Source organism: Gymnoscopelus microlampas (assembly GCF_963454915.1).
Source record: "Gymnoscopelus microlampas genome assembly, chromosome: 14".
NCBI lineage: Eukaryota > Metazoa > Chordata > Actinopteri > Myctophiformes > Myctophidae > Gymnoscopelus > Gymnoscopelus microlampas.
This window is the reverse complement of record NC_139951.1, coordinates 7,489,108-7,515,619: the sequence shown is the minus strand read 5'-3', so window position 1 is coordinate 7,515,619 and position 26,512 is coordinate 7,489,108. Positions and strand designations below refer to the sequence as shown.

The 26,512-nt window shown below is 41.7% G+C and overlaps 1 protein-coding gene across 1 annotated transcript in view; it reads right to left on the bottom strand.

Annotated features, from left to right (window-relative positions):
• Nucleotides 1–784: 784 nt before the first annotated feature.
• The window catches only part of arhgap22b (Rho GTPase activating protein 22b), a 73,242-nt gene continuing 47,514 nt past the window's right edge, over nucleotides 785–26,512 (bottom strand). The window contains exons 4-13 of the mRNA XM_084078136.1: nucleotides 20,592–20,720; nucleotides 7,247–7,454; nucleotides 6,004–6,136; nucleotides 5,137–5,210; nucleotides 4,884–5,005; nucleotides 4,356–4,562; nucleotides 3,598–3,835; nucleotides 2,856–2,929; nucleotides 1,563–2,160; nucleotides 785–1,126 (exon numbers count right to left, since the gene is read on the bottom strand). Coding sequence (XP_083934262.1) covers nucleotides 904–1,126; nucleotides 1,563–2,160; nucleotides 2,856–2,929; nucleotides 3,598–3,835; nucleotides 4,356–4,562; nucleotides 4,884–5,005; nucleotides 5,137–5,210; nucleotides 6,004–6,136; nucleotides 7,247–7,454; nucleotides 20,592–20,720 — 2,006 coding nt within the window. The 3' untranslated portion in view covers nucleotides 785–903. The remainder of the gene's footprint in view (nucleotides 1,127–1,562; nucleotides 2,161–2,855; nucleotides 2,930–3,597; nucleotides 3,836–4,355; nucleotides 4,563–4,883; nucleotides 5,006–5,136; nucleotides 5,211–6,003; nucleotides 6,137–7,246; nucleotides 7,455–20,591; nucleotides 20,721–26,512) is intronic.

Below are 26,512 nucleotides of genomic sequence, written 5' to 3'. Positions count from 1 at the left end.
TCACTCACTCTAAGTGTTCACAGTGTCTCCGTGAAGTCCGTCCACTCTGACTCTACTTAGTGGTTTGAAGACGGCAGTGCTTTGCAGAGAAAGGTCAGGACTTCATTTATCTTCGTGCGATTTCACACAGACACTGTGGCTCCACACAGTGATGCCGGCTGGCCTCCTCCTTGACTTTCCATTCTGTTCCAAGCATGCGTCTCAAGCACACGGCCATTCAAGGAGTTTTTTTTTAAATCAACCCAGCCGCCAGAGTACTTTATTCTGACGAGCGCCCGGGGTCAGTCAGATCCCTCTCCAAACACTTAAGGGGGTGATCACGCCGAGACATGTCGCTACAGGCGCAGAGCGACTCTCCAAAAACACCTTGACAAAACAGCTTCTCCGGCAAAACGCTGCGGTGTGCCTGTGTGCGAAACCGGGTGATCAAAACATTAATCACGCGGGGAAATGGATTCAAGCGCACGTTGAGTCTTGTGTCTAATATTAAACTTTGGTCTGCGCTTGCCATTGTCCCACATTTCCCTCCACATCTATCGACATCAAACGGGAAAGAGCACTGCGACTTCACGCATTGCGTTTTAAGGTTGCGAAAATTCTAACTTTTATGCACGTCTGAAAAGCGCTAGAAAAACATGTTGTGCAGTGAAAGAGAGGAGCACCGGCCAGACACACCGTACCGTAGGAAAACAAAGGTTTTGCTAGCCACGCATCTCTGCGTGATCCTCCCCATAAGTCCTCACTAGCTTCAGCTCTCGATTTCAGTTCTTATGAACTTGCCCTGAATATTTTTTTTTTACAACAAACACAGTTTTGAAGAAAAAAGGCCAGATCGGCTCCAGTCGGTTCAAGACATCAACCTCTGTACTGGGCCTCAGACAAAGACTACTGGGCCATCAATGTTCATATGTCACTAGTTCTCGCGCCCAGAGCCAAGTCTCCTAAAGTAGCAAAGAAGTCCTCCATCTCCTTCTCCAGCAGACGGTTGCGGTTCTCGGCGTCCTCTCTGGCGCGCTCAGAGTTGCGCAGTTTGATCTCCAGCATGCGCTGCTTCTTCCTCTCCTGTTCCATCTCCTGCTCCAGGCGCTCCATCTGCGCACACAGCGCTGCACTGGACTCCTCTAACCTGCAGAGGGCAGCGGAGCACGGGAAGGAATGAGCAACGTCAACATAACTTAGCAGATGTAAGAGTAGAGTACGATTTAAGAGAATGTAAGAGAAGAGATAGATTTAAACTTTTGCTACATTTCCTCAGTAAAACAAAGATTATTTCTACATGATGCAAGAATATGAACCTTTTTTTAAGGCATCTACTGCATAAATGATTCTTAAGAGCCCATAATTGCCAGAGGAGTCAGAACTGACCCTAACCCTAGACCTAGGGACATGTTGACCTTGTAGACTTTCCTAAAGTGCGTGTAAAGGCCAGTCCACACCAATGCAACTCCTTGCAACCATTATCCCCGATGGCAGTTGCAAAGGAGTTGCATTGGTGTGGACTGCCCTTAAAACCGTTTTGTTGCAAGGAGTTAACTTGCGACTAGTTGCATCGGTGCTCTCACTTTTTCATCCTGGCCTCGTAGACGCCCCTCTGGCTCCTCAGCTCGTCTCTCAGTCCGTCCACCAGACCGCCCAGTGGCACCACGGCGGAGGACCCCCCCTGCTGCTCCCCGTCTCCGTCCTCCGACATCACGATGGTCGGGAGGACCCCCATCATCATGGCCACGGTCACCCCGGCTCCCGCGCTCCCGTTCTCGCTGCCCAGCTCCATGGCCTCGCAACCACCGCCGCCGCTGTCGTCCTGCTCCGACACCGCCCCTCCTGCGTCCCCCTTTTCTCCCTCTCCCTCTCCTGCACAGTTCTGGTTCCCCGGGGCCAGTAGTGGGGGCTCGTCCGGCACCGAGATCTCGCAGGAGGAAGTGGACCACGGCGTGCTGCTGCTGCCGCCGCCGCCTGCCACGCTGAGCGCGCTCCCCGCACTGGAGGCGGCGGCGGAGGAGGACGTGACGTTGTCGTAGGTGGACAGCCTCTGGGAGGAGCCCGTGGAGTCGCGGTCGCGCGTCGTCGTCGACGAGGAGGAGGAGGACGAGCGCTCGCCCGAGGAGGTGCGGCGGTGTCCCCTCAGGGAGGACAGGCCGTTCATCAGCCAGTTGCCCCCTCCTCGGAAATAGGAAGCACAATCAACTTTGTTGTCACGGATAGGGATGTCACGATTACAAACTTTAAGTTGATGATTAATTATCGTACAAATAATTGCGATTAACAGTCTCATTTCTGTTTGGCCTTTGTAATCAGATATGGCACAGGGCAAATATGACAAATACCGTAACCTATTTAGGGCGGGAACCCCTATTTGTATCTATACCTTTCAGGACGGGAACCCCTTTTGGTTTTTTTTCTGAAAACTTAGGTCAGGATTTAGAAGGCATTTTTAGAATCGGCCTCAGGTCTAAATGGGTTAAGTATACAAAGAAATCACTGACATATTTAATAATTTTATACTTTCGAAAGAAATTATCTACAAGCTTACAACGCGTCAAATTTTTGGGGGTGTTTCAACATGGAAACGATTATGACGATTAGGACAAAATAATTGTGATGTGATTACCTCAAATAATTGCGATTACACGATTATGTAATAATTGTGACAGGCCTAATCACGGATTTACAGCTGTAAGGAAGTGGGTGAAATCATGTTTCATTCATAACATATTTTGGGACCTTTAAACCAGGATGTTTTAACTTTCCGTTAGATCTTTTGCCTTGATATCCAGCAGCTGGCCTAAATGCTCGTACACAACCTCCACTTTGAAATATACATAAGGTTAAAAAATAGCAGCAGATGCAGTACATACCTCCTCCTCCTCCTCCTCCTCCTCCTCCTCCTCCTCCACCTGATGACACGCTGGTGGTCTCCACCGTGGAACCACTGCTGCTCCCTAGGGTGGTCAGAGTCAGGAAATATGAGTTGACAATTCATTGTCAGACAAAATAATTGTGATTAATGTAGCACAGGCCAGATAACAAATAACAATAACAAATAACGTAAAAAAAAACAATGACTGGTACCAATTATCAAATTAAATGCATTTAAGAATGTTTTACTTTCAAAGATTTGAGCCTATCTACGAGCTCACAACTGTGAGCTCGTAGATAGGCTTTTTCAACAAAATAATTCACACAGGTGAATGGAAACAAGTCTAACAATGAAATAGCTGCGATTATCTTGACCCATTAATACCGGGAGAGCATCTGTGTCATTTTAGATTTTAGCGTTGGTGTTGGCAAAAATAGCAGATCTACAAGCTCGCAGCGCGGCACAAATGTATTTAAAAAAAAAATTATAATAATCTTGAAAGTGATAGAAATCTTTTTTAAGTGTTTGAAAAATGTTGATCTTTACTTCTGGTGGTCCCTGGCACAGAACATTTTCAGAAGGGGGGGGGGGGTCCGCGGCCAAATATATATATATATCAATTTGGGGGTCCTTGACACGAAAACGTTTCAGAGTGACTGATTTAGAAGGCATTTGTAGAATGTACCTCAGGTCTTCACAGGTTAAAAAATAACAATATGTGATACTTGTGACAGGCGTACGTACCGCTGGCCTGCTTGCCCTGCGGCTGCGAGCGAGGCACCGAGGAGCTTTTGAAGGAGTACTTCCAGGAGGGCGTGGCCTTGGGCTGTTTGCTGGGACTGATGGCCGTGTCCCCCTTGGCCCCCGACGAAGACGCCAGCTTGGGTCCGCCGCCGCCGGGGTTGGGTGTCTGGACGGGCGTGACGGCCGCACACAGCTTGGCGTCTAGGGAGGACGCGCTGCTGTGCAGGTCAGGGTCTGGGTTTCGTGGGAGGCAGGGTTATTGCAGTTCAGTAAAACTGACACAACAAAATAAACTAAAACTAGAATTGAAAAAGGTTTTATTTTGATTAAATAAGGGTTAAATAGCTCTATGTTCTGATATTAATCATTGCGTTTGTTAAACAGGAGTCTCCCTGTCTTCTACGGTGCTTCCTATGGCGCTTCCCTGTAATCTATGGTGCTTCCTATGGCGTTTTCCTGTCTTCTACGGTGCTTCCTATGGCGCTTCCCTGTAATCTATGGTGCTTCCTATGGCGCTTCCCTGTAATCTATGGTGCTTCCCTGTCTTCTACGGTGCTTCCTATGGTGCTTCCCTGTAATCTATGGTGCTTCCTATGGCACTTCCCTGTCTTCTACGGTGCTTCCTATGGTGCTTCCCTGTCTTCGACGGTGCTTCCTATGGTGCTTTCCTGTCTTCTATGGTGCTTCCTATGGTAATTTCCTGTAATCTAAGGTGCTTCCTATGGTGCTTCCATATATGATGCATGGCTATAATAACCTTGGTGGGAGGTGATGGGGCAGGTCTGGAGGTCCTCCTCAGAGATCCAGGCCCCCAGGCTGCGGTGCTGGAGCTGATGCCCAGGGACGGGGGGCTCTGTCTGGGGAGGCTGGCTGCTGGGGGGAGCCTCCTGGTCCCTGCCGGGGTAGAGGCGGAGGTGTTCCCTGATGAGGATGGTCATCAGATGCTGGACCAGAGAGGTGCCTGGAGGTCAGAGAAGATGTCAAACTTAAGGATGACAATGTGCCATTTATTTTTCTTTCTTTTGTGGGCCATTTATACCCATAACACTAAAGTCTGAGTTACACCGAGTTGTGTGCTGGTGTCACATACCAAAAATAACCAAACGACAAGCTCACAACATGTCAAAATCCAACCCAAACCCCTAAACCTAACCTCCGTACGCCTAATCCTAATCCTTCCCCCAATCTAAATATTTAATTGTGAGCCTAATCTGGCCCTCACAAGTACACACACGCTACAACCAGCAACATGGATTCAGTAAATAATAGCGTGTCTGTTTACCCTCCATGATGGCTACAGGGTCCTCCATCTTGGGTCGGAGGATGTTTGGTCCGAACACAGTAGCCAGGTTCTGAACGCTCATTTTGTTCTCGTTACAATGAGACTGGACCTCATCAAGGAACCTGAGAGAAACACACACGCAAACACTTATTTCTAATTACAGTTGCCATGGAGATGAAATAGTTCCATCCAATAGAAAGCAGAGTGTTCAGTCTCAGGGTGATTGATAATAGTGATAAAGGAAGGGACTTACTTGCATATGTACTTAAGCAGATTGAAGTTGGGGAGAGGTAGACTGCTCACTTGGTTTCCCAGCTCCTGGACCCCCTGAGACATACAAATCACGCTTAATACACAGTCAAATCCTCTGGGGGGGTTTCAAGTCTGAGTGAATGGAACCAAATGGACCCTTACGGATACATTTGGTTCCCTCTTAAACCTGAAGCCCAACCACAACGTTAAACCCTAATCCTGTGCTACATAAATACAGTGGACTTAACTAAATGAGCATGACCTTACCATATCACTACCATAAAATGTATCCTAACCGTACTGTAACCCTAAACCTAACATTCCTAATCTGAATCAATTCATATAGTTACTCTTTTAACCATAAAAAATAACATTTTGCTCATGGGGACCAGAACAAGTCATGTCTTTATGGTTTTACTATTCTGTTTTTACTGTCTGTGCCCCCCCCCCCCCCCCCACACACACACACACACTTTGGCGCAAACAGAATAGTAGCCGAAAAATAGCAGATCTGCAAGCTCATAACGCATCCTAACGTCTGAATGTCTAACCACAACAACAATCTAATCATAAGCCTAACTTAAACAATCGTGTTTGCGTGACTCTTTTGAGGACCAGGGAAATGGTGCTCACAATGGCCATTTCACACCTTCTACTATACTTATGGGGACATTTGGCCCTCACATGTATAACACCCCCCACACACACACACACACACACACACACACACACACACACACACACACACACACACACACACACACACACACACACACACACACACACACACACACACACACACACACACACACACACACACACACACACACACACACACACACACACACACACACACACACACACACACCTCCTCTTCGTCTTTGGCCAGCAGTTGTGCACAGGTGAGGAAGTCGTCATATTTGGAGAAGGGGATGACAGGTTCAGGCAGCTCTCTTAAGTACAGCTTCAGCAACGATGCCACCGTGTGGACATCCGTGTTACTGCAGGAGAACACAGTTGATATTTGGAACATTTCACTTGCAGCAGGATGAAGAAGATCTAAAGAACCTATTAATACCTGGGCCTACAACTTCAGTTAGAGCCATCGCACCCTGCAAATACATATTAAAGGACCATACCACTGCTATTTTAAACATGCACTTGAAGCCTTCATGCGCTACCATGTAGCCTATTTATTTCTGTGTCTTTCTTTCTCCATCTCTTTCCACCTTTTTTGAAGCGGCAAAGATGGAGCGTGCCTTGTACGGCAATGAATTTCACCCCGTGTTTCTTTTCTTTCACACCTGTAAAATGTGTGATGTGACAATAAAGCTGACTTGAGTTGTGTGCCAGCCTTTTTGAAATGTGTGACCTTTGTGACTCTTACTTTGATATAGGATGTAATTCCTCAAAACCATTTAAAAAAAATGTATTATCTTCTTTTCTATATTTAAGATATATCAGCCTATTCATGATTGTTGTCATGATTGTTGAAGTGAAGTCTGATGCCTCTTTAAAACATATCTCAAAACAAACTTAAAGGAGAATTCCGCCCACCGGAAGCCTCGTTAAACGACATTTTGTGAAATCTCGTCTAGCGAGACTTCCGATGGGGCGCATTCAAGACAATCACGTTGCATAGTGTTCTGTCATTATGAACGTCTGATCTCACCACAAAAAAATAAATAAATACGCGATTTAGTCCCATAAGCGTGAGTTTTTAGTTGCGGTGGACCCGGGATGGAGTTATGAAAGTTTTCTACTGTACCACTTGTCCTGGGATATCATAACATCATATAAAAGGCAAGAAAAACGTCGGGCGGCACTCCTTTAACGCACATCAGGAAAATGCTATTCTGACTCACTCAGATGTTCTCATTTATGTGCATATATGGGACTTACTTATGGATTATGGACCTAATGGACCTAAATTACAAAATGTAAGTGAGATTGCCTACATCCTAATAGCATTTTGATGAAGTGTGGGGACATTTTATGTGACTTTTGAGGCATCAGACTTCAATAGAAATCATATGCTGCTGGTGTATCTCAATACAATGTTCAGCAAACTGCATGTTAGCGCGTCCAATGCCATTGTCATCATGTCCTACCTGTCGAACAGGGGCTTGTCCCCGCAGTCGAAGCTCTCCTGGAGGTCTTTGACCAGGTTGGCCTGTCCGGGCATCCTGAACAGCCCCTCCTCGTCCAGGCCTCTCTCCCTGATGAAGTCCACACACTGCTCCACCAGCAGAGGAGCCAGCCTGGGCCCGAACTTCCTCTCGTACTGCACCGTGTCCTCCAGACGCTGGCCGAAGATACCTGCAACACCACACAACGTTCTGATGTTAGACGGTTTTCAGTGGTGGAAAGAAGTAACTAAGTGCATTTACTCAAGTATTGTACTTAATGTTGAGGTATTTGTACCTTACTTGAGTATTTCCAATGTCCAATACTTTTACTTCTACTCCACTACATCCCACAGGCAACTATTGCACTTTTACACCACTACAATTATTTGAAAAATGTTGTTACTAGTTACTTTGTAGATATTTTATTATTACAAAAGATACATTACCCACTTCAGCCCTATATACATTTCTGCCATTGAAAATAGCTGATCTACAAGCGTAGATACGTATCTGGGTATTGAAAACCTCAAAGGATGCGTCTGTGACATATATACCATGCGACCACTTACACCTTAGATTTCAGATGCTAGAACTTTTGACACACTGATGGAGTAATTTATAGTAGCCTATGGGTTGTATATTGAGATGGCAGGTATGTCACATAAAAAAGTCAAATCAAACAAATGGGACACTTTATTAGAACACAAAAAAATCGGCTGTAGCGGTTGGTGGTTGACTACTGCAGTAGTCAACCAGTGAAATGACGGTATTTTACGATGCCTCTCATATAGTAGGAATTGCATTGACTTGTCTCTATCACACCAGCTAAATTAGTTAATATAGCGTTACCATCATTTGAACCACTTTATATGTATCAGGTCCCAGTAAATAACCTGTTCATCCACGGCACCCTTGAATACCATTGTTACTTGATAGCACCTTACATTTATGTCAAATTACACTACGAAAATATGTAAATCTTTCCGGGTGCAGTACGTTAGCCTCCCAATCTTTCCCCCTAAGATACAGCATGTCACAGTGAAAACTTGAGAGAATATCAGTTTCCTTTTGGAGTTAGGACAGATTGACGTTATACTCGACGTTTAACCACTTCAACCCCAGCATCCCTATTCTGGGGGGAACATTAACCAAACATAGACGATCTACAAGCTCACAACGCGCCGCAAGGGCAACCTGTTGTGAGCTTGTAGATCGGCTATTTTGGCAAAGGTATTTGGTGAAGATCAAAAAAGAGCGTAGTGAGGTCCGTTTTACTAAGTCTAGGGGGTCTAAGTGGTTAACCTGAAGTGATATTGATGAATTCCAAATATTCTCAAAGTGCCCACTTTGAGAAACCCTGCCCTGGAAGGTAGTTAGTTATAGGCTCTATGCACAGCAGCCATAGTATCACTTCCTTCACAGGTGTTACCAATGATACTAATGAAGGCTCCATTTAGTGTAGCACAGTGGTTCTCAGATATTTCCTTTCCACGACCCGTCGACCCCCATAACTCTGAGTGTACAAATGGAACCAAATGGACTTACGGGTCCATTTGGTTCCATTTGTACACTCTCAGAGTTACACCATGAGGGTCCCTGGACCCAAATTGTAGACCCAGACTACAATTATTTGAAAACTTTAGTTACTTGTTACTTTGTAGATTTGGATTATTACTACAAAACATACCACTTCAGCCCTATAGCCCAGTGGTTCTCAAACTTTTTCAAGTCAAGGACCCCCAAATTGGCACTTCTTAGCCCGTGGACCCCCATCTGAAGAGATATACCTCAGGGACCCCCATTATTTTTACGGCTCTAGCAGTGATTCTCAACCATTTTAATTGCAAGGACCCCCAGTTTGACATGCATTAGAGGTTACAGACCCTCATTTAATGGCATTATCTATCTCTGGGACCTCAATTGAATTTATATTGTAAAATTAATGTTAAAGGGATATTTCACTTTCAAAAAAACTTTTGGTCATTTTATGGTCTAGTCAGGCTTTTGTGAACCCCCCAGACTGTTTTTAAGTTGCTTGATTCAGTATTTAGATATTTGATATTCATTTTATCAGCCACGCCCCCTTCCTATACAAACCCATTATAACTTCAAACTCCATTTTTAACCCGTTTAACCATCAAAAACACCCGTCCTTGGTTCTGGTGACTCACCCTACCCTCCTAATGCGTGAGAGGGCCGTGTTTTTTTGATAACTTTTTTCATTTATTTTTAATAATTCTTTTTTGTATTTAATTTTTTCATTTTCCAAAAAGAAATATTAAAAATAAATGAAAAAAGTTATCAAAAAAACACGGCCCTCTCACGCATTAGGAGGGCAGGGTGAGTCACCAGAACCAAGGACGGGTGTTTTTGATGGTTAAACGGGTTAAAAATGGAGTTTGAAGTTATAATGGGTTTGTATGGGAAGGGGGCGTGTCTGATAAAATGAATATCAAATATCTAAATACTGAATCAAGCAACTTAAAAACGGTCTGGGGGGCTCACAAAAGCCTGAGTAGACCATAAAATGACCAAAAGTTTTTTTGAAAGTGAAATATCCCTTTAATTTAACTCTGATATCATACAAATGGAACACTATTCATCATTTAGCTGGGGACCCCCTGGAACTCCCTCAAGGACCCCTGGGGGTCCCCGGACCCCACTTTGAGAACCTATGCTATAGCCTATATAGTTTGGCTATTTGAAAATAGCCATTTTAATTTCAAATATTTGAAAATAGCCGATCTACAACTGTGAAGTCAACTTGGGAAATCCTCACTGGAGATCAAAGGGTTAAAAAGTCGGGCTGATTGACAGAGTGGCAGCTGTCTGAAATCATTCCCTGTGCCCAATCAGCGTCGCTGCTCGTTTTTAAAGCGCCACACCTGAAGGAAGCGCTGTAATTCAAACTACAGAGGGAGAAGGAGGAGAATCTTCCACACTCCTCCATTATTACAAACAAATAATCGTTCTTCCAGCAACAGCAACTTTGCGCAGAACACATCAACGCAGCACTGGTGCAGCCATGAAAAGCTGGAGAGGTGAGAGACGAACTGTTTGTTTGTTTAAGAGTCATAACACTTGCCAGTTGTGGCGCAGTTAGAACGTTCTAGTTCATTGTCATTTGTTTGTTTGATGTCCTCAAGTGAGCAGAGCTGCCAAGTCTCACCCTTTGAGAGTGAGAGTCACGCAATTTAACCTCTTCACATATATAATTGTTTGATGGCAATGACTGATACAAATGAAAGAAGAGTTAGAAGACCCTAAGACAGCTAAATAGAGAATTTTACATTTTAAGAATCGCTTGCAAACATGATTGATTTAAAAACGAATGTGATTTGTTTACTGAGAGATGTAGATTGATAGAAACAGTTGCTAAATGCTGCTACAATTCGGTCTTTATTATATTTGCATTTCATAAGACTGCATTTGTTAAAAAACAATTCAGAAAAAGACACGAAGAAAGTAAAAACAATATTCACAAGTGTTAAAAAATATATGTGAGGCATGTATTATGTATTGTGATTATATTTTTGCATTTATTATTTCATGTGCATTATATTTAGAGTTATTTATTTTTTTCATGTAAGGTTTTTCACCTTACAACCTTAAAACTGTACCTTATTACCTACATAAGCTGTACTGCAACAACAAAAACGTAAGAACTAAAAAGAAAACTAAGTTGTGGTCATTGTATGAGTGAAATCCAGTTAAAACCTCCTATGGACTGTACCCTTTCAAGCGGGATATCGTAACGCGTTGTGCATAATGAGTACTTGTACTTTAAGTATATTTTGATGCCAATACTTTTGTACTTTTACTCAAGTAAATTTTGAATACCAGACTTGTACTTGTAATAGAGTATTTCTAAATTGCTGTATTGGCACTTTTACTCGAGTAAAGAATTAGAGTACTTTTTGCACCACTGGGCCTAGTAAATCACTTCACACATTCACCAGGATTCTGGATGGCTTGGTTCCAGGCTTAACATAGTTTATAAAAAATATTTTCGGAAATCTCCATGGGAAAAATGTATGGGTTTTCTATCTGTGACACCACAAAATGTCCGCCACTGCTATGCCTATGACCTAAAAATGTAAGGGTATTTGCACATTTATAAAGTTACAATTTATATACGTATATTAGGCTGTGTATGTTGTGACAGTATACAATATACGTAAGCTAAGCTGTATGTTGCGAGAACTTGCGACAGGATACAGTATATGTGGCTCTCGGTTACTTGATTTAATCTTTCTTTCTTCTTTCAGATACTCAAGGCTGGCAGAGGTGTTGCAGGGGGGACGCCCCCTCCCCCCTCCTCTTCATTATAATAAGCCTGGACTATGCAGTAAGACAGGCCATCAGTGGAGGAGGGGAGAAAGAACTGGGCTTCACTAACTAGGAGGTCTAGATGACTCCCTAATGTAGTCTTTTTTTATTTTATAAACACACGCACGCACGCACGCACGCACGCACGCACGCACGCACGCACGCACGCACGCACGCACGCACGCACGCACGCACGCACGCACGCACGCACGCACGCACGCACGCACGCACGCACGCACGCACGCACGCACACACACACACACACACACACACACACACACACACACACACACACACACACACACACAAACGCACCCCCCCCACACACAGACCCATACACCCACCCACAAACATACTGTACATATGAGGATGCAGATGACATCTGCATCATAAATGCCCAGAAGACTGAGGTTCTCACCTACAGTATAACACCCTCCCAGACCATCCACCTCTAATAAAGTACTGGTGAAGCCAACCAGATGTACGGAGGATGGCGAGATGTCTGGAGCCGAGGATGCCCCGCCCTAGAGATCGAAATCTGGAGATCTCTCTCTATCCATGGGTTTGTCTGCATGGGGGATTCCTCCGAAGACTTGGTCCGCACGGTAAAACGACCGAAGACCTTGTCCTTCTCGGGGGTTTCCCCTGAAGACGGCTGATGAAGACGACTCAAAGTAGGAACCTCTTTAGGACTGTCACGATTATGACATTTTACTTGACGTTTAATTGTCGCTCAAATAATTGCGATTAACCAGGCCGAATTAATGAATGATTGCGTCGTACACTGAACAGTGTATGTAACATAATTAATTCAAATGTGTCTGGCTTTTTAGGCTTCCTAAACAAAATGTGCACAGGGCAGATGTTTCTGCTATTTCCACTATTTTTGAAAATGTTTGAAAACATATGAACATTTTTGAACATGGAAATGATTATGACGATTATCCAAAAAAGTATCGCGATTATCTCAAATACTTGTGATTAGGCGATCATGTAATAATTGTGACATACCTAATAACCTTTGCTGGATGCACTGCTGCTGCTGCAGTTTGTGTTGTATTGTATGATGTTTTTTATAGTATGCACTTCGTGTTGAATGCTGTTTGTGTTGCATGCTGTTCGTGTTGGATGCTGTTTGTGTTGTATGCTGTTCGTGTTGGATGCTGTTCGTGTCATGTGCTGATGTGGTTCAAGGTAGTAGCTCTGTTGCTGTCATGTCGGGGCCCGGTGTGGCAGTGAAACATGTTCAGTGACTGTTTGTTTGTGGCTCTGTAATTGAAGGCTGATGTGTATCTACACTATGTCGGTTGTGTTGTGACTGTTATTGGAAGTGTGTGTGTGTGACAGAGAGAATTTGCATTAAATACTTTTTAGACATAGGCCTCTGCAAATCCGCGCCTGGACCTGGTCATTTGAAAGGTCACTTTTTGGTAGGTACCAAAAGGTCACTTTTTTTCTGGTGTAAAGTGGGTTGGGGGGGGGGGGGGGGGGTGTGTGACTTAAACATATAGACCAACATTCCCACCCCACCTCAGCAGCTGCCAGACTAGTGGTGCACTGTACTGGCTCCAATACAGTATATTACACGAGGTGCAATACGGTATAAAAATGAAAGGTTCTGGTGTAAGCAGCTAATAACTGTCCCATTGCCTCAGCAGAATAAACAATCTTTTATTGATATGTGATCATTACATTTGCTAGCCTAAAGTGTATTAAACAGTACGGCAGGATTTAAAAGTGTGTGCATGAATTTATTTTCCATAAACTCGACTACGGTGTCTTTACAGGTCTCCCTAAACATTGATCTGACAGTTAGCAGCTGATTCAGAATGCTAACTTCAAAGTTCATGTTATAATTAAACAAATCTCACTACTTGAGAAATCACCTACATGTATTTAATCACACACACATTTTAATAAAAAAATCTTAAATACTTTTCTGCTCTGTTAGTCAGACATTAGTCCTGTTATTCAGACAGCTCCACTATATTTAATTTATTCTAATATATATGGCCCCCATGGGTCCCTACTAGTCAAGGGCCCTTGGGCAATTTACACAGTATAAAAGAGATGCATGCACATCCAAATCTCTAAAATGGGGGTGGGTGGGAGGGTTTGTAGTGGTTGTTTTCTGTCTCTCTTTTGTTCTGTTTTGTTATGTTTTGTGTCTTCTGTTTTATTTGTGGTCATGTACAGTACGTCTTGTATTTTAAAACTAAAATAGCAAATAAAAACATATATAATTCTAGAAAAAGTGCTCCTCGGAGCACAGGTCGCCAGGTCAGGTAGGTTATTGTGGGCTATTAATGTTCGGAATTCGCCAATCAGGATGGAATATGAAAAATCGGACGGAACCATCTTGATCACTTTACTATACGATTTGCATGATGTTTGGACAAAATTTGTAGGAGTAATATGAAAAAGAAAAGTGTTGCAAAGATTGGCCTCCTGGTGGCGCTATAATTGGGCAATGTTAAAAGGGTGGCATTTGTTCCCCATGTAGTGCGAATGTGCGTGCAAAGTTTCACCGCAATCGGACGCTGCGTTCATGATTTTGCGAGATTTGCCACTCCTGCAAACTTTAGATGTCAATCTTTGCCAATCAGGATGGAATGTGAAAAATCAAACAGATCAGTCTTGATCACATGACTATAGAGATCATGTATACCGATTTGCATGACATTTTGATCAAATCTGAAGCCTTAATATAAAAAGAAAATGTTTTACATAAATCGGCCTCCTGGTGGAGCTATAAAATGCAGATGTGAAAAATGCAGGGCAAAGGTTTTTCTTTGGCCTCTAGAGAGTACAAAGGCCTTTCGGCCTAGCGGACACAAAAACATACATTAACCACTTAATTTCACAACGCGTTGCTTTGCGACACACTGTGTGCTTGTAGATCAGCTATTTTCAAATGTGTATACTATGAAATGGGACATTCTGCACAATGAGTACTTGCTACTTTTGGTACTTTAAGTACATTTTGATGCCAATACTTTTGTACTTTTTCTCAAGTAAATTTTTCATTCCATACTTTTACTTATAACAGAGTATTTTGACAATAATAATAATAATAATAATGAATTGCATTTTTATGGCGCTTTTCTAAGTACTCAAACGTACTCAAAGCGCTTTACAATGGTTCGTTCATTCATTCATACGGGGGGGACAATGGGAGCCAGCGTCCACTTTTCCCACATTCAAACACCAATGGTGGCAAGCGAGCGCCGACCGACTCATTGGAGGCAATGTAGGGTTCAGTGTCTTGCCCAGGGAGTTCCTTCGACATCTGGTCAGGAGGAGCCGGGATTCGAACCGCCGACCCACTGATCATTGGACGACCTGCACTACCTTCTGAGCCACAGCCGCCCAAATGGCATGACATGGCAGTATTGATACTTTTACTTAAGTAAAACATTTGAGTAATATTTCCACCACTGGCAATACTTTACATTACTCTAAAGCGGTCTCCAAATATTACATTTTCCAACATTTTTGAACAAATAGCCACTTTTACATAGAGGTGCCCACTCTTCCTGTTACCATCATTTAGCAAAAAATATGTTTGCCTCTTTCTTATCATATTTGACAATTTGGCCAATGCCCCTCCCAAAATCATATAAGGACCCTGGGGGTCCCGACCCACAGGTTGAGAACCACTGATTGATCCTACCTGCTGTGTGTGTGGCAGACAGAGACAGGTCTTGGTAGTCATAGTACTCCCCAGCACAAGGAGAACACAGGAGCAGCGCGGAGTGTTTCTCGTACAACGAGCCGAACTGGCCGCACTTCTTGGCCAACAGCGTTGGCCGCAGAGAATGATGCATCCAGCATGGTTCCAGCATTTGAACCATGGAGTTAAAAATAAGATTTGAACGCTGCGAGGATTTCACCAACGCTCATATTAAGCGCACATGAACGCTGCTACGCACCCCCGTCATAACAACACATGCACCATACAGCAGCTCTATGACATGAAGCCAGACCGCTGGCTGGCTTTAGTGAGAGCAGACTGTTGACAGTTAGCTGAGACCAGCTGACAGGTGGAAGACCCCATTGTCTGGAGGGACGCTCCGCAGGGATTGGTTTAGTTAGTGGTTGCCATGGTTGGCTAGGCTAGGCAACCTCATTAAAGATGACCTGCTGGAGCTCCCAGAACATGTTATTTTTTTAAAAAGCCTTATTATTATTGTCGTACTTAGAAAACTCATACCCTGAAGAAGGCCTATATTGTGTCGACACGTTGATAAAAAAAAAAAAAAAACTATTATTGCATCGTGGCTACGAGCTGTGTGACCTATTTTCTTTGCAATACCTAGAAAACTTAAAACAATGTACAAACACTAAAACACTAAAGCTATGAAAACCAGAAGAATCTGTGAAGAATATGGTATTGCCTATATAACCAAGCTTATTTATTTCATTATTTCTTTCTTTATTCTATTTTTCTCATCTTAAGTTTTATATTTTTCCAGTACTGTATTACTGCAGTTTGTCCTGTTATTTTTGTAGTTTGTAGTGTTTATATTTTGTCAATAAAAAAGAGAACTTAATGTATTTTAAATAGCTACAGGCCTACATAGGCTGCAATCTTCTTTTTTCTTTTCTTAAAAACACAAATTCTTATCCCGGATCTTATTTGTATTAGTTTATTTTTTATCTGCTGCTGTTCTTTCTCTGTATTGTATTTATTTGTTTTGTGTGTCTGTTGAAGCACTAATAACATAAACGTGAAAAATGATGTATGCCTATAATTTATTATTATTATAATAAAAAATCCGTTGGTTCAAAGATATTACAGATTAAATATATTGTATTCAGGCATTGTTTCTGTCCACAGAGTACAGTTATTACGAAACAGAATATTTTGAAAATTACGTTTCCATGACATCCCACTGGCCAATCACAGCGGCTGCTCCCCCGGGCTATGGCATGTCCAGCTGACAGTGATTGTAAATAGCAGACAGGTCAGAGGTCACGGGGTCGTGACGGCAGTGTCGCCGTTAACGACGCTTCTATAAGTTGGCGACAGTTCTAATTCTAGATGGAAGACATTCCCTCCATATGATATGGACAGTGGTGGAAAAAGTGTTTTCAAATGTTTTACTTATTGTAAAAGTATCAATACTGCAATGTATAAATTCTCTGTTACAAGTAAAAGTCTGGAATTCAAAATGTATTTGAGTAAAGGTGCAACAGTATTGGCATCAAAATGTACTTAATGTACCAAAAGTAAAAGTACTCATTATGCAGAATGTCCCATTTCACAAGTTTTCAAATGTATAATCTTTTGAAAATAGCAGATCTACAAGCTCGCATCACAACGCATTGTGAGCTTGTAGATTGTCTATTTTCAAATAGCTGAAATGTATATAAGGCTGAAGTGGTTACTGTATGTTTTGTAATAATAATTAAAATCTACAAAGTAACTAGTAGTAACTACAATTTTAAAATAATTGAAAAGTACAATATTTGCCTCTGAGATGTAGTGGAGTAGAAGTAAAAGTATTGGAAATACTCAAGTAAAGTACAAACATCTAATCATGTTACTTAAGTACAGTACTTCAGTAAATGTACTTAGTTACTTTACACCACTGGATATGGAGGTCTGACTCCAATATCAGACTTCCACTATCAACACTTATGGAGATATTAAAAGTTATGGAGACATAAAAAGATCTTAAATGTTAATGTCAGTCACGTAATAAGAGCCATAAAGGGATTATTACCACTGAACCAAGTAAGTGTGGAATAGTAAATGACCTAGGCCTATGATTATATAGCTTATATATCTGTGAATACATTTAAGTTAAAACAAATAACTGCAACCACCACCTGCTCCCTGAAATCCTGCAATCATCATAGATATCAAGCAAACCATTTTTATAAAACTGTATTTTTAAAGTTAATGTTGCAGTTTAACTCTGTCCCCCAGGGGAATTGGTCGGCTTAATTTTTATAGCTTTCAAGGAATGATGTGCATGCAGTACAAATTCTGGATATACAGTATGTACAAATAAGTATATGTGTGTATATATATATAGTATATGAAATGGGACCCATATGCACACAACACCTAACAAACAAATACATATCACTGACACTGCATGCTAGCTACTTTTATCTACGATCATTAGTAATTTCATTATTACTTTTTAAAATTTGTTGCGTTTCTACAATATCAAGGAGTTGAAACCAAAGAATGTAGTCTACTCTTGTGTACTCGTGTGCATGGAATCTAACAAATAAAACATTGAATCTTGAATAAGGGGCGAGTGGAAGGTCAAATGCAATGGGGGGGAGCCTTGTACAATGTCCACCTGTGTATACAGCACTAATCCGGGGTTAATTAAATACGATGCCTAGGCCTTCAGTGATGTACTGTACTGTCACATTGAAGTATTTCCCTCTGATCCTCCCTATTAATATGACATCCCCATGAAACATAACCCTGGACGCCTTATAGCCTAGCTAGTTCACACCCCGCAGGACCTAGTTTTATTTCTGGACTCCATGTCCAGTAACCTAGTCAAACAGGAAGCCTGGTAAAAGGGCATGCTGGGAATTAAGAGATCACAGATTTACAGTTGAGACCTTTTGGCCCAGCGTTCTATTTTAGCCTTCGACTTCGCCACATACCTACTTTGTATTGCAGCTTGTATCTAGACACATGACTGAAATGACTCTCTTCTCCAACTACCACACCATTCACTGTAGTTTACAGTAGTGAAAAGGAAATTCAAACTTGATTTTATATTATTGTATAGAGTGGGTTATGTTACAAAACAAAAACAACAGCTCAATGGGCTTGTGGGCAGTGGTGGAAAAAGTACTCACATTTCTTACTTATGTAAAAGTATCAATACTGCAATATAGAAATACTCTATTACAAGTAAAAGTCCGGAATTCAAAATGTACTTGAGTAAGTACATAAGTTTGTAAGTACAAACGTATTGGCATCATAATGTACTTAAAGTACCAAGAGTAAAAGTACTCATTACGCAAAATGTCCCATTTCCAGTTTTCAAATACCTACAAATCTTTTGAAAATAGCCGATCTACAAGCTCACAATGTGTCGCATCGCGACGCATTGTGAGCTTGTAGATCGGCTATTTTCAAATGGCCGAAATGTATAGGGCTGGTTAATGTATGTTTTGTAATAATAATCAAAATCTACAAAGTATCTAGAGTTTTCAAATAATTGTAGTGGAGTAAAAGTGCAACATTTACCTCTGAGATGTAGAAGTAAAAGTATGGGAAATTGGAAATACTCAAGTAAAGTACAAATACCTCAAAATTGTACTTAAGTACAGTAAATGTACTTATTTACTTTACACCACTGCTTGTAGGTGTCCTCCCTGAGATTGGGAGGTCGGGGTTCTATCCCAGGCCGAGGCAGTCATGCCAAAGACTATAAAAATGCGACCCAATGCCTCACTGCTTGGCACTCAGCATCAATATAGATCAGGGGTAAATCATTGTGACATACAAGGGGTATAGTGTATACATCATAGCTGGGGGATGATTGTACATAAAGCTGCCTCACGCTACAGGAACACATGACCTATTAGGCCACATGGCTCAGGAACTATTACTGTACAGTATAAAAAGGGGCATACACATCAAACAAAAGGTATGCTAAATATCACTAAAAGTGGTATATAGAATACTTTGAGGTGACTAAACTAAGCTGAAGAACCAGTAGAGACCCTTTAAAGAAGATGTATGGCAGTGCTTCTGTACATAGCACCTCAGTCACATGTATTTTGTGTGTATGTTCTTTAGTGTTTATATTGCAGTGGATTTTGAATATCAGATATTTGCGGCTTCATGTCCCGTACAGTGACTGCATGACTGAGGCATGGAGAGAGGAGTCTGTCATATCTCTCATTAAATGACCAACCATACAAGTGTTAATGCATTCTATTGTCAACATCGGCCCCATACAGTACATAAACAGTGACCGTATCTTTCCCAAAGTTGCTGAGATATCATGTTTGTTTGCTTATGATTTGTGCAATACAGAACACTTTTGTCAATGTTAGTTAACACTCATTATGTTTCACATTCAGCACTCGTAAGGAACTATTTTAAAAGGCGTACTGACATCAGTGCACAGTCTGCACACATTGTAACTGTCTTGTATTAGAGGAATACAGTCATTTTAGATAAAATAAAAAAACAGCATAGTGATTTTCTATTTATTTACAGTATTTTTTTTTTAGCTTTTTACTGCTTTTTTCCTCCCCAATTCGTCGTTATGCCAATTATTTCCTCCCCACACACATTTATGTGTGTTGCCACTGCTGTTGTATCCTACTGACCCCCCCATACCAGTGAGGAGCCCCCACCGGGAGGACGTAGAGCCTTCGTCCCACTCCTCCCACCCAACACTCCCTGTTGACAGGTGCCGCCCCAGCCCTCCCCCGAACACGGGCCAATTTCGAATCAAATCACAGACTTTCAAAATGGTGAATTACCTACTGTTTACCCTGCAACGTGGTTTTCCCACACCAACATGAATGGCATTGACCATTTGGTTCCATTTGTACACTCTCAGAGTTACAAACCCAAAAGGGTCTATTTGGCCCCTTTGATAGATGGATATGAAGATTGATAGTGAGAACAGTGTTTTAATTGAATTTCTTTAATTTTTTTAAGCGGAGGAGAAGGGTGACTTACAATCGATACATTTTCAGTTAACCCATTTTAGATTTTAGCATTGGCTATGTGAGCCTGTATATCTGCTATTTTTGAAAAAAAAAACGAAAAATCTTGAAAGTGTTTCAAAAACGTTGAATAACTTTTTACGTAAAAGTTTGAGAACTACTGATTTAGAAGGTATTTGTAGAATCGGCCTCATGGTCTTAATGGGTCAAGTAACTGTCCTGACACGGAAATACAACTATTTATTAATTAATTGATTCATTCATTCATCCATCCTGGTGGTACCCCAGAACCAGTGCTTTAACGTGTGTTTCCGGCGTGTTCTCGTACCTCCTCCAAACGGTCCCCAGATCACTCTGCGTATGGCCTTCACCCAGTCATCCATGTCACTCTGGGAGTTGGCCATCAGCAGGAAGGCTTCATGGCTGATGGCTGCTCGGTCCTTCTCCCCGCCTCCACCTGCAAAACACAGTCACACACGTTACATTCATGTGGTCCATATGTGACGTATGTCAGTGGTGGGGAAAAAAGTACTCAAATGTTTTACTCAAGTAAAAGTATCAATACTGCAATGTAGAAATACTCTGTTTAGTAAGTAAAAGTCCGGAATTCAAAATGTACTTGAGGGAAAGTACAACAGTATTGGCATCAAAATCTACTAGTACCAAAAGTAAAAGTACTAAAATGTTTGAAAATAGCATATTTACAAGCTCACAGATGTAGATCGGCTATTTTCAAATAGCCTGGGTATAAAATAGGGCTAAAGTGGTTAATGTATGTCTTATAATATAATAATTTATATCTGCAAAGGAACTAGTAACTAAAGTTTTCAAATAATTGTAGTGGAGTAAAAGTACAATATTTGGAGTAAAATGACTGAAAATTGGAAATACTCCAGTAAAATAAAAATACCTCACAACTGTACTTAAGTACAGTACTTGAGTAAATGTACTTAGTTACTTTACACCACTGATGTTTATATATTTTAAAAATGTCTTTAAAATATATTTTCGTGAGCGGAAATGACGAACAGATAACGGCTTCCGTTCTGGGCTTTCAGGTGGTTGTACAGCAGTTCCAGACTCTATATAGCATTCAGAGATTGTGGAATAGTTGTTACGTGATGGTTCTCTGACATTTTGATGTCAAGGACCCCCAAATTAATTTAATATTGCCCGGTTTGGTACAATTAAACTTGACCTTGACCCCCAAATTCATATATGTTTGGCCACAGATCATTTAGTTCCAGGGAGACATTTGTGTTGTTCAATGTTTTTTTATTTATTATTCTACATTTAACTAAACCTTTCCAAATATTCATGCTCAGCTATAGTGAACATGATGGACAACCTAAGATGAGCAACAAGTTAGTGGTTTGTTTCAGGGTGAGAATGAAGGGGTTTGTGTCGAAACAAAATGAGAGAATACAAAGGCGTTGTCCCTGTTGTCCACCTTTTTATGGAAAAGAGAGGTGGAAGGAGACCAAACAATGAGGAGAAATTGAGTAAGACTATCAAGGGAAAGAAAGAGGAGAGAGTGTAATTAGTCATTTAAACAGCCAGTTAAATATTCTCTGTCTGTCTGTTCCCCCTTTGGATGGAACCAAAATGATCTTTGCTACTACTTTGCAAAGTACAAAGTACTTCACACAAGGCTACATCTGAAGCTATTATCATAACAAGTGAACAGCTCAGTTGCAGTATGACCACATAAGGAGCATTATTCTGCTCATTATGTGACCAAACCCCTGGTCCTCCTGGTGAAATCATTGAAAATGTGTGCATTGTCCTGTCTGTGTGCATTGTCCTGTCTCTGGTGTGCTGTAACACATTACTACCACAAGAGGGCAGAGTGGTTCTGTTAAATCTGTGACCTCAAGTTCATACAGCAGTAGTACATACTGCAGTAGGCACTGACATGTACACTGCTGAGTGATTTCTTCACAGTAAAAATCCTTAGTGTCAAATGTAACCAAATGGACCCGTAAGACATATCATTTGTGGATCACAATGCAAACCTGTTAAAGGGATAGTTCACCCAAAAAAACAAACACTTTTTTTCAATTAGTCACCCCATGGAGACTTGAATTCATGGATATTTTTTTTGTTTTTGTCTCATTCCTAAGCCAATAATTTGATGACCAGTGGACTGGTAGGCAGCGGTTCCGGTAGGAGACACAAGGAGACTATTTGTGTCTCCAACGGAACCGCTGCCCGTTATCAAATTATTGGCTTAATAGGAATGCGACAAAAACAAAAGAATATCCATGAATTCAAGTTTCCAGGGGGTGAGTAATCGATAGAAAAAAAAGTAATTTCGGGGGTGAACTATCCCTTTTAAAGTGCTATATTCTGATAGTATTCATTGCTATAGAGTGTTTGTTCAGTAACAGGAGTACTGTCTGTCTTTCCAGCTCTTTAGTAGACAGAAAATGCATTTTCAGGTGGGTTGCAAATTTGATCCAATCATGAGAAAGTACCCATTTATCAGTTTCAATCTGACAGTGTTCCAGTTCCAATATTGTCTGCTCACTGCTGTGTGTCATCACTTCCCATTTCACTTGTTTATCCTGCAGCCTGTATGAGTTCTCCTGATTGGATAACAGTGGTATCCTGACCTGAAAATGCATGTTCCGTTTACTACAGTGCTGGAGAGACCCCTGTCACTGAGCAAACACTCTATGATTACTATCAGCATATAGAGCCATTTAACACTTATTTTAACAAAATATATATCACTTACTGCACCTTTTTAAGACAAATATTTGTTTTCTTCTCATGAGCTGTGTGTGTGTGTGTGTGTGTGTGTGTGTGTGTGTGTGTGTGTGTGTGTGTGTGTGTGTTGGTGCGGTCATGTAGTGTGTGAGGGTGTAAATGGGACTCATTTAGCTGTCAGCAGGGAAACCAAATAGAAACAGCAGTGCCATAAAACTAAGTGCCATTGTCACCCAGCTCTGCAAACTAACACCACAATGATAAGCACACACACACACACACACACACACACACACACACACACACACACACACACACACACACACACACACACACACACACACACACACACACACACACACACACACACACACACACACACACACACACACACACACACACACACACACCTGTATTACTATAATTGTGAGGACATCAACATTTTAGGAAGGCATTGAAAATTGGCAAAAATAGCTGAATAATATAGCCGACAAATAGCAGATCTACAAGCTCATAATGACTTGCAGTGCACCGCGTTATGACCTAGATGTGCAATTTTTCGGTGCAAGATACCAGAGCGCGACTAAGTATAAATCGAACCTTAACTCCTTAACCTATAACCGCTAAATGTCTAACCCTAACCCCAACAAGAATATTTTTCTAATCATAAGCCTAACTTTAAAAATCTTTTTTGTAACCATAAAACAAGCACTTCTCTTTTGAGGACCAGGAGAATGGTGCTCACAATGGCCCTCACAAGTATAGTAACTCTCTCACACACACACACACACACACACACACACACACACACACACACACACACACACACACACACACACACACACCAGAATGTACGTGTGTCTTTACAGATGGTGGTCTGCAGTCTCAACATGTTACCATGTTAATTAATTAATTAAAATAATGAATAATGAAAAGTAATTAATTGAAACCTCTTCACTCTGTAAACTAATACTTAATTGTCGGCTATGTACTTGGTCCGCACTTTTTCCCCAAAATCTCTTCACAGAAAATAGCCTATCTGCAAGCATCTGCAAGCTCACAGAAAATAGCCCATCAGCAAGCCATAAGCCTTGTGAGCTTGTAGATTGGCTATTTTCTGTGCATGTTCCCCTCCAGAATAGGGATGCTATGGTCCAAGTGGTTGATGTAGAAATGATGCACTGACGTGACCAAAACCAATGGGAACCAGAATGGCACACAATGCCAGCACAGGGCTTTTCACAGCCTTTAATAACAAGTATTAACAGTAGTGTTGTACGCTAATGTAATGTCCTACAGTCAAACTGACAATAGTGTCATTGTCTAAGCAAAGTCACGCTGGAGTTTGGTTTGTAAATGTGATCTTATACTGTATGCACTGAGCAGTATCTTGTTGATACTTTTTTTTATTGGTTCAAGGATTATGGAACCCACAGACACACTTAAACACTTTTCAAAATATATAAAAAAAAAATACACAAATAATTGATCTACAGGCTCATGCGTCAAGCGTTGAGAGTTTGTTGATCGGCTATTTTTGCTTCTTTTGCGCGACACTCTTGTATGACGAAGGGCGGCATTCATTTACGAAAATACACAAAAAGTTGAAAAATGTAGATACGGCCCGACACATCGATGATATTTAAGCATACAGCATAATGTTTTGATTCCATGTACACACATGTGACACGTTGATATGAAGCTGTTCAGATCTCACTCACTCAACACTAATACATAAACATAAAATACACAAGAATGACACGTGGTGAGAACACACTCGGACATAAAGGAGCCTAGAACAGCCAATAACATCCTCCTCAGCCCGATAACGCCCACGCGCGCGCACACACACACACACACACACACACACACGCACACGCACAACACACTAAACAATAAACTGCTACATGACACACACAGACACAGACAATCAAGGCCATAACACCAGAGTGGATGTGGTGCAAATGATATCTGATTTGACAACAGCAAAGATAAGTTGAACTTTGACAACTTTTAAAGAGACACTTTCAAGATGCCTATCCTCTCAGTGGAAGGTGTCTAGACCAGTGGGTCTCGAAGTGGGGTCCGGGGACCCCCAGGGGTCTATGGGGGGGTTCCAGGGGGTCCCCAGCTAAAGTAGTTAATGTATAGCATCACAATCTTTGTATCCACTTTATCCATTTATATGTTGTCTATGTAAAAACAGCAGACCTACACACTTGGACATCTGCTATTTTTGAAAAAGAAAAACAATATCAAAAATGTTTAATATTATATATATATATTGTTTTTTACATAAATCTTCTCTTCTGGGGTCCCTACCACAAAACCTTTTCAGATGGGGGTCCGTGGCCAAATACATATCAATTTGGGGGTCCTTGACTTGAAAAAGTGTGAGAACCACAGGTCTAGACATCTGAAGAGTTGATAAAATAGATGTTGTTTGTTTGAGTGTAGAGAGAGAGACAGACACAGGATGTTTGAGTCTGTGGGGAGACTTGAACACGTCATTTGGAGAATATTATTGTTTGTTGCTATCGTGCAGAAACCTTGTATCTCCATTTTTCAACTTTTTATGTTTTTCGTGATAATGGCCTTCATCATGCAAGAGTGTCGCACAAGAGTAGTGAAAATAGCAGATCTATAAGCTTAACGCCTCGCAAACATGAGGCATTGTGATTAATATATATATATATTGTTTTAAAGGAACAGTTTGGACATACAAGGTTTCTACCTGACAGAGACGATAGCAGTGTTCTGTGGTGGTGCTGCGTGTGTGCTGATGATTTATCACGCTGATGATAAAAGCTGTAGTTGTCTAAAGGTCAGACGGCCCCGCGGGCAGCAGCGTGAATCATGGGATCCATTAGATGAATCAATTAATGGAGGTTATTTGTCTTTCACTGCGTAATACTAGGTTCACTCAATGCTGACGCCAGATGCTTACGTACACAAACACACACACACACACACACACACACACACACACACACACACACACACACACACACACACACACACACACACACACACACACACACACACACACACACACACACACACACATTGTACACAGTCGCATTGTGAGCTTGTAAATTGGCTGCTGTATATTCACTATAAGTGAATGCCATCGAGCCATTTTGCAAAAGGGAGCCACAGCCAGACGCTATGGTTTTTTGCAACACTGTCTCACTCCCCAAAATGCGTACTGTGACATCTCGGGGCAAATGTGACCAAACGTCAAATGGTGACTTTGAAGGGGGTACCCTTCCAGTCAAACGGTGCCGTCCCGGGGCACTTCCGCACTTCAGGAATATGGAAGTGCCATTCTCAAACCCAAGACGTAAAAGGGTGACAGGCATGCCAAAAACATGTTAAAACGTGGGCCACCTAAAGCGGACTTGAGCCGCCGAGCAAGCCGTCAGGCTAGCGAGTCGCCGTGCCGAGCGCTGCGAAGTCCACTTGATCCGACTCAGCGCTGTTCGAGTTATGTCCCGATAGGGACAATATCGTAAATCTTCGCCACCCCTAACAGAC